General features: G+C 33.6%; 1 protein-coding gene across 1 annotated transcript; it reads right to left on the bottom strand.

Moving 5' to 3' along the window:
* Positions 1-5,834: 5,834 nt before the first annotated feature.
* Positions 5,835-8,311, bottom strand: LOC147406335 (putative xyloglucan endotransglucosylase/hydrolase protein 27). The gene is made up of 4 exons (XM_086434291.1): positions 7,945-8,311; positions 7,755-7,855; positions 7,454-7,662; positions 5,835-6,663 (listed from the first exon to the last, which is right to left on the bottom strand). Exons 1-4 carry the CDS (start codon positions 8,138-8,140, stop codon positions 6,120-6,122), a joined length of 1,050 nt encoding a protein of 349 aa, XP_086290417.1. The 5' UTR covers positions 8,141-8,311; the 3' UTR covers positions 5,835-6,119.
* Between the last annotated feature and the right edge of the window lie 883 nt (positions 8,312-9,194).

Genomic DNA, 9,194 nt, shown 5'->3' with positions numbered 1-9,194 from the left:
CGTTTGATTCAGCTGCTTGAATCTGCTGTCAGCTTTTGCTGTCAGAATCTGCTGTCAGAATCTGCTGTTAGAAGCTGAAACACTGAAAGCTTGTTTGATAGAGCTTTGTAAAAGTGCTGTGCTGTTTACCAGAATCTGATAATTATTGTTTGATACAGCTTTTAGAATCTGCTGTATTAGGGTAAAATGACTAGAATACCCTTAAAGTTTATAGTGCACCTAAAATGCATAAAGACCTTATCTTAATCATAGCCAACCTTTTTCAGTAGACACTAGTATAATCCTAATCCTACAAAAGTTCAAATGTCTTACGGTCCCTTTGGGTGACATTTTAGATCCATCTTAAGGGATTTGATACTATTTTACAGCAGACATCAACCTAATGAATCACCAGCTATCCAATCATGGAGCTAGCAAAACAAGCCTAATTCTCATATAGAGTCGCTTAAATTGAAAGGCATCTGCACTAGATGCTTCCTAAGAATACCACTATTCATACAATCCAACAAAGATATAAAAAATTACCTAACAAACAAATCAGAGAAATTAAGCACTTCCAACTGATTGTTCTTCATGCCATAAGATATCAATTTCGGTATTAAATATCTCATAATTCTCACTAAATCAGAAAAATAAAGTTCTTCCAACTGATTGTTCATGCCATCAGTTATCAATTTCGGGATTAAATCTCTCATAATTCTCACTAAATCATACAAATTAAGCTCTTCCAATTGATTGTTCATGGAATCAGATACCAATTTAGGTATAAATATCTCCTAATTCTCACTAAATCAGACAAATTAATCTCTTCCAACTGATTGTTCTTCATTCCATCAAATATCGATTTAGGTATCAAATCTCTAGTAATTCTCATTAAATCAAACAAAAAAATTAAGATCACTTACCTTTCTTTTGAGGCCTTGTAATCTTGAAACGAGTGAAGTGAGATGATGAACAACTTCTTCTTTGGAGAGTTCGCGATTTCAGCTTCGGAGACACTTGAGATCACAATAGAAAACCTCTTTCTCCACGATCCGATGACTCGTTCGCACCAATTTCTTCAACTATTCAAATGGAACCCTCAATAAATGGTGTTCGAGCTTCAGCGATTCGGCTAGGTTGTTCAGTCTCGATGGTGGAACTGATGCGACTGCAGCTGCAACTGCAGAGACTGAATCGCCATTCGAAAGAGACTCCATTTCCATGGATTAATCAAGAAATTTAAAAAAAATTCAAAGATTGGGAATCGATGAGAGAGAAGAGACGAAGTCAAACTCCTTCGTTCACGCAGATCTGTGTGAAGCTTGATAGAAAGAGAGAGAACTTAGAGACAGAGAGATCTGTGAGACATCTGTGGTTCAGGCAGATCTGTGCGAGCCGTGTGAGATGCTCCTCGACAGAGAAGAGAAGAAAATAAGTAGAGAGAGGGAGAGAGAGAGAGAGAGAGAGAGAGAGAGAGGTGAGATCGAGAGGTGTGCGAGAGAGAGAGGTGAGATCGAGAGCTTCGGTCGAAGAAGGGTTATGTCGAAGAGAATAGAGAGAAGGGGCAGGGGTAAAATAGTCTTTACACACGAACCATTTATTCGGTGATGAATTCCCCCGCAAACGCGAATAAAAAAGCGCCTTTATTGAGCTTCTCAAATTTGCGTTTTAAAACGCAATTTCGAACCGCAATTTCGTAACGCCGTTTTTACCAAACGGTAATTACACTGCAAACCGCAGTTTTTCACCGCAAACGCAGTGAACTCCGCGTTTTGAAGCGGTAACAAACACCACCTTATTCTCTCATGCATTAGTTAAGGAACTTACTTTAAAAGGGAGGACCAATAGCTCTCTCAAGACTTTGAGGAATGGAATTCCCTAGGACGTTGTGTAATTCTTTGAAGGTTGGACCAAATCAGATATTGTCTAGGGCATAAAATGGGTCGGATATGAATTTATTGATATTCAGATTTGATTTTCTATATTCAATCAGATCTGACTTGGATTTGACTGACTAAAATCATATCCGAACCACTTTCTATTCACTAAAATCGGATCCGACCCAAACCGAATTTCTTGATTGAGATCAGATTTGGTCAAGTAATTTTATGTTCTAATACTGTGTCCAGTTAGGCTGTCAATGAGCCGGGTCAGGTTGGGGCTAGACCCGATTGGACTACACTATAGAAGATAGAATAGGTCCAAGAACAACCGGTCCCAGCCGTACCCGGATGTATTCAAGCCTATATGCAGGCTGGCCCGTGTATTATAAATGTATTAATCGGGCAGGCCAGACCAAGCATCAAACCTATCTCCCAAGCCCAAACTTGGTCCATGACGGACCGGGGCGTATCGGACAATTTTCTGGCCCATTGACAAACCCTATGCCTAGTTCAACTATGAGAGATAAAGTAATTTTATTTTAAATTTTTTTCTTCAAAATTAATATTGTTTAATATTTCAATCAGTCTTTATTCAACATAAAGAAATCAAATTATTTTTTTTCTTAAATAGAATTTTCATAATTCTTCCTTCTTGATCAAGAAATTTTATATTGGTTTCAGTGCTTTATTTCAATAATTTTCAAGTTTTCTTTATTATTTATTTCCCAAAAAAATGCACAAAAAAAAAACATAAATTAGAAAATCGGATTTATACCCGACATCTGCTTTGATAGATGAAGCTTTATCTGATCTGACACGAAATTGACCCAATCCGTTTGTCTTTTAAAGAAAGGGAGGATGGCCCATGAAACTAAAGCAAGTCCATTGGACTGGCCCATTAGCTTGCTTTACTTAGAGCACTTCTTCGGCTTTTCTTTCGAGTTTAGGAGATTGAATGGATCGGTTCAACCCAATCGACCCACCCAGTCCAACTGATTTAATACAGCATCACTTTGTGACTGAAAACATTAGGGGAAAAAAATAATTATTTAATAGTAAATGCTCCCTGAATTTTAGGGTGGTACCTTAACAACCCAATTAGTAAAATCTTTCTTTCTTGATGCCACTCACCCCCGTAAAACGACGAACTCGAATTCAAATTTTCAAGATCAACAATTTATCTCAATTATTCACGTTGAAATGTCAAGATCGACTATTATAACAAATCCGTTCTCGACAATTTGATTATTGATCTCAACGATTCATTTTCAAATATTGAGATTGACAATTTACAATTTTAATCTCGAGGATCTCATCAATTGAAAGGGTGTCATTGGCATTAAGAAATAAAAAGTTTAATAAAGAACCATCAAGATACAATGGAGAAATTTAGGGTGAATTTAGAAAGAAATATATCTTGCAGGGTGCATTAAATAATTAAAAAAAAATCGAAGTACTAATATTCGAAGCTCCCCCCACGTGGAAGACCTTGGAACCATCCTTCCTGTTTCAGACAAAGCTTTCTAAAATTTCTTTTTTTTTTTTTTTTTTGCCTTTTTTTGGCTATTAGTAAGGATAGTCCCGGTTCCACTCAACCCATATCTACCGATACAATCCTGGGGACCACATTTTGCCACGTGTACAAAGAAACTGTGCCACTTGCGCAAAGAAACTATTGAAGCCGACCAACGATTCCAGCTTTTGACAAAATGTCTCCTTGTAAAATGACTAAAATGACCTTTAACGTCAACTACCAAAGCCTAAAGGTCCAATACACTTTACTATCTGTTGGACTTTCTCGTCTTGTCTAAACGTAAATAAATGGTGAATATTTGAGATTCGCTGTGCTTTCAAACTGATGACATTGACCCTTTCACTGTAGTCTATTATGAAAGATTTAACGTAAATTGACTTAAATACCCTCATTTCAACCTCTATCAAAAAAAAATTTGTCATCTTCAAGTTCTACAATCTTTACGTTAATAATTATTTACGTTGGAAAGAAGGGATGAAGTATTTTAATTACCGCATTTGTTGAATATGGACTTTTGAAGAGGAAAATCAAGGGTCTTAAGTATGGAATTTTTTTTAAGGTGCAATGAATACACTTTGAAAATTGGAATCTCAGGGATTTTGATATATAAAAAAAATATAATTTTTTTAAGGGCATTTTCAATGCAAAATCCAATTTACAAAGTGTATTCATTGTACTTTAATATGTGCCTTTAGGGCACATGTTAACAATACCCCTACATACCTTGCCAATAACACTCCTGCATCAACAAAGAGAAAAAAAAAAAAATTTGTGTGTGATGGGGGGAATCTTATCAAAATGGGCTAAAATATTAGTAGCATTTAAAAAAATATTAAAAAGGATGTATATTTGTGATGGTATTTTCTGAAAAACCATCAGTCATATCTTATATAATCTCCTGTTGATGCTCTCATTAAATATACTCTGATGATTAAGTTAGTTGATAATTTGATAGAGTAATATTTTGTATTATTGGAAATTGCGTATTTTTGTTTTCTATTGAACTCTTATTTATAGATTTCATTCAAAACTCATATTTAATCCAAATTTTCCAATCCACGTTGATTCTTATTTGGAAATTTCTTTCTAATAGTCAACTTCTTTATTGTACGAGATTTGGAGTTATTCTCATGCCATGTTAATAACAGCCAATGAACACATGCTTGTAAGTTGTCAAAAGATGTCACCCTTAATTTTTTGAGACCAATGCATGTTACCTAACGATAGAAGGAAAAGAAAAAAAAAGAGCAAGCATATGAAATAAAGAGTAGTGATAAACGATACGTGGTTTGTACAAGGCTGATGTAGCAAAGGCACAGAATCATAGATCTTTTTATTCGGGGTACACAAGGAAAAAGATATACAATTATGTGCCCTTGTCACGTTATGTGTCAGCGCATCATTTTATCATTAGTCTATAATAAATACAAAAAGTTACTTGTCATGTTACGAGGAGGGTTCCTCCAAAATTTTGAAGAGGCCTAGTCCCTTCAAAATCAGGGACTCTAATGGAAGCAAGACAGGATTTTAGATTTGCACTTGGGATCATTGTAACACATAATGAGATCTCATGCCGAAACCTATCCTCAGGATCTAAGGTGATCCACTCCTTGGATATTTTTATAACCAGAACATTCATGCCATCAAATTTTAACTTATGGATATTTGATTTTGGTATTTATTTGATAGGTAGCGTTCTTTTGAAAAAATCCTAGACAACATTCTAGACAAAGCATTTTGTCTTACATGAGCTAAAAGTTTCAAAATGAATTGATTTTTTGTGAGGAGAATCTCTATGACGATAAAATGATCCTCACAAAAAATAAGTCACTATTGAAATTTCTAATTTATAAATTGAAGAATTGTGAACTATAAATTTTTTACTGTTAGTTTGTAACTCACTTTTCATAAGATTTACAAGTTTCAGAATTGACTGATTTTTTGTAAGAATGGTCTACTAACTATAAAAATCCCTCACAACAAATCAGCCCATTCCGAAACTTTTTGACCCTATAAGACAAAACTGTCTATGATGTTGTTTAAGATTTTGTCAAAATAATCCAACCCTTTTCTTATTTTATCAAAGTATTAATTATACAATCACTTTGAACCTCAAATAAAAAAATTCTTTCTAAAAAAAGATATAAAGAAAATTCAATAAATGACAACACAATAAGTATCAATTTGGCTAATAAAATTTATAAAAAAAATCAGTGTATCCTATTTTATAAAATTCTTAATAATGTATCATAAACATGGTTTAAAAATCGTCACCAAGATGATTCAAGACACCAATTCAGCTCTCCAATTTGAATTGGGCTTACAAATCATCCATAGAAACGAATAGGTAAATTTGGGAATTAAAAGACATGGTTTAGACCAATATTTTCAGAATAACAGTGCCCATGATTGATATTTACAAGGATAAAAGCATAGAAAAACGAAATACATCATCTTACATACCACCTCTTATTGTCCATAATTCATACATATTATTATAAATAAATATCAGAAAAATAAAATATACATATATCAATTACAAAGCAAAGGCCACCCACTTGACATCAATAGTGAAAATGGCTAAAGATTCTCAATGAAACTCAATTTTCCCACCTTTGCCTCTCTTCTACTCTATTCACAAAAATAAAAGGATCCAACTAAATAAATAGTGAAAAGATGAAAATACCCATACAAAGAAGAAATATTACTGCCCAAATTAATCAAAGAGTGGTGATACCCCCACCACTACCAGCTCGGCTGGTTCTCTTACTATGGTGCCTTTTTCCATGGGGACGATGTCCCCGACCACCAAATGTCACCGGATCAAACTCTCGGAGCCGCTCGGCTTCGCCTGAATGTATGACACATTCTGACAAAGGAGATGGATATCGTTTCCGATCGTAACAATAAGAGTATGTCATGTACTTCTTCCTGAACTTCACCATTTCGGATCTTTGGCCCGAAGTGATCCCTTGTTCTTCCTTCAGTGTTGATAAATCAAGAAGATGATTGTTGGTGTCTCCTTTGTCACATTTCGGTGATTGTTGTTCTATTGGGTCAACAGCACAGCCATGGAGGATAAAGTCGGAAAATTCGGCTATGTAAGGGGCATATTTGTAATTTACTTTGTAACGACCTCCATTGGTAGCCCAATTGGAACCATCCCATATTGTAGCGTATAAGGACATTGGTTTTGAGGGGAAGTCTCCACCCATTGCTTCAGTTCTTTTAATTTCTCTAATGGGTACATTATCAATATAAAATCTGCAAAAGAAGAAAAAAGGTTAATTTCATAATAATTCTTTTAAAAAATTTGGGATTTTGTTTTATAATTAAAATGCATCAAATATGACAAAAAACTAGAAATGGGTTATTTACTTTCTTTTTGCACATAAGATAGATAAAATTTCAAGAAAAAAAAACAACTTTTTTTTATGAGAAATTATGGAGAGGAACATGAATTATCAGAATATCTGTAATTAATCAAACATTGAAAATATTGCCACCTTTCATGCTGTGTGTGTGACTCAGTGTGTGTGTGTGTGTGACTCAGTGTGTGTGTGTGTGTGTGTGAGAGAGAGAGAGAGAGGGCTCTGGTTTTTCTGAAAATTTACCATAAAAAAATAACAAAGAAAATCTGCCACCTTTGATGCTGTGTGAGTGGGTGTGAAAGAGAGATACAGAGCTCTGTATTTTTTTTTGTTCTCTAAAATTTCCATTAAAAAAAAACAACTTTTTTTATTTTATTTTATTTTTTATAAGAAATTATGAAGATAAACAGAACTATCAGAACACCTGTAATTATTTTGAATCTAACAATGAGAATAAGCCACCTTTGTCTGAAACACAAAGGTGGAGAAACTCTGTTTCTTTTTTCCTGTTCTCTAAAATTTCCATAAAAAGAAAATATTTCCTCGTAGTTAAAACAAGTTAACAAACACAGTAAAACACCTAAAACAGGAATAAAAAGGACATAAGAGACCAACCCCTTTGGAGATTATAACCTCAAAATACAAAATAAATAAATTATTTAAAATAAAAAAAAAGATCTTACATGATCTGATCATGAGTCCAGAGAATGGAGTAGTGATGGAAATCCTCAGAAGGATCAAACCAAAGACTGTATCTCTCTTCTCTTCCTAGATTAGAGCTTCCATTGCCATAAATGTTGGTTTGAATCCTCCAATCTTTCCCTCTAATATTCCCCAAGAACTCAAAATCCAACTCGTCGTGATTCTTCTCAAATATATCTCCATTTGACATCTGGTTTGTATATCAAAAAATCAAATTTAAAATATTTTTAAAAAAATCACAAAAAAATAAAATAAAATAAAATAAAAAAAGGATCTACTCACATAAAAAGCTACTACAACCCCTGCAGTGTAATCTGAAGGAAGTTTGATTGAAGCACTGAAGAACCCATGTAGGTAAAGATCTTGAGAAACAAATCCCGCTCCTGGGTATTTAAAATATTGTGGAAAAAACTCAAAAATAGCTCAAAAATGAATTAAAAATAAATAAAAAAGAGAAGAAGAGATGAGAAACCTGTTTTTTGGTCAAGGGAGAGATGAACAGTTTTACCATCTTTAAGTATAAGGAGATTATCATCTCCAAAGAGATGAGAATAACCCTCATCAAAAGCCAAGATAGGTAGATTTAGATTTCTTTTGGGATTAATAGAAGTTGCAAAAGAGGTGACAAATAATAGAACCAAAACAGAGAAAAACACCATAAAACCCATGAAAGAAGAACCTCTTATTTTCTCCCTCAAAGAAGATATAAAAAGAAAAATCTCTTTTTTGATTTTTTTTCCTTCTTCTCCCCCCCTTATATGTGAGGTCTGTATGTAAGGGAGAGACAGAGAGAGAAGAAAAATGTCTGTGACTTGTGAAAGAAGAGAGTGGGTGAGAAGGGACTTTTATTTAGTGAGGAGTGAAGACTGAAGACTGAAGACTGAAGACTGAAGAAATTTTAATTTTATTTAATTTTATTTAATTTTATTTTATTTAATTAGAGTAATTATTACTAATTAAAAAATAAAATAAACTGAGAAAGAACAGAAATTCTTTATTCATTGGCGCTCCATTGCTTGATTAGGTAACCGCCCCAGGGTCAGGCACCATTTCCCATTAATTATAATAAAACCCTTTGTTTATAAATTAACTTTTAAAAGAAATAAATAAAACTAACGGCTGGAAAAAGCTATGTCTCCAACACTTTTTTTATATGACCAGGCGCAATGACTATATGAAAAAGAAGGGGTTTTTTTAAACAATCGCCTTTATGTTTTCGTTAATACTTGATACGTCCCCACATTTTAAAAAGTGAGAATTACATACCCATCTTGACTTCAGTCTTCTATGAAAGACTACCAATTTTCTTCCTTTTTTTTCTTTTTTTCAAGATGATCAATTACTCTCTCATCTTCAAGACTCCAACACCAGCCCAAAAAAAAAAAATTCTCAGAAAATTCTAGGGAAAATTATGAAAACACTTTTTTTTTTTTTTTTAATTACTGAATCAATCGTTTTTTTTTTCTTTCGAAATTTATGATAACAGCCATGTACACAATTTGAACATTTGATGAAATTACCTTTATACCCTTAAATTGAATGTTGGTTGCTGGGGAAGCTAGGTAAGTAAATAACAATAACTCTTTCTTAATAAAATTACGAAATTGGGTATACAATCTTTTACATAAATATCAAAATAATATGGTTGATTCCATGACTTTTGCAAAGTGCTCCTTCATTTAGTAAAACACCCAAAATTCTAACTAACCACTCAATCAGACA

This window comes from Akebia trifoliata, chromosome 3, assembly GCF_017979445.1.
Source record: "Akebia trifoliata isolate Shusen 1 chromosome 3, ASM1797944v1, whole genome shotgun sequence".
NCBI classification, from domain to species: Eukaryota; Viridiplantae; Streptophyta; class Magnoliopsida; order Ranunculales; family Lardizabalaceae; genus Akebia; species Akebia trifoliata.
The sequence above is the reverse complement of the archived record's forward strand: the minus strand, read 5'-3'. Positions and strand labels throughout refer to the sequence as shown.

Bases quoted from the DNA above. Each gene is read 5' to 3' on its own strand.
- LOC147406335 (XM_086434291.1), bottom strand. From the start codon at position 8,140: ATGGGTTTTATGGTGTTTTTCTCTGTTTTGGTTCTATTATTTGTCACC. The intron at 7,663-7,754 runs GTGAGTAGATCC...TATACAAACCAG, and splicing joins GGGTTGTAGTAGCTTTTTAT to ATGTCAAATGGAGATATATT. The intron at 6,664-7,453 runs GTAAGATCTTTT...CTTCTTTTGCAG, and splicing joins TGGACTCATGATCAGATCAT to ATTTTATATTGATAATGTAC.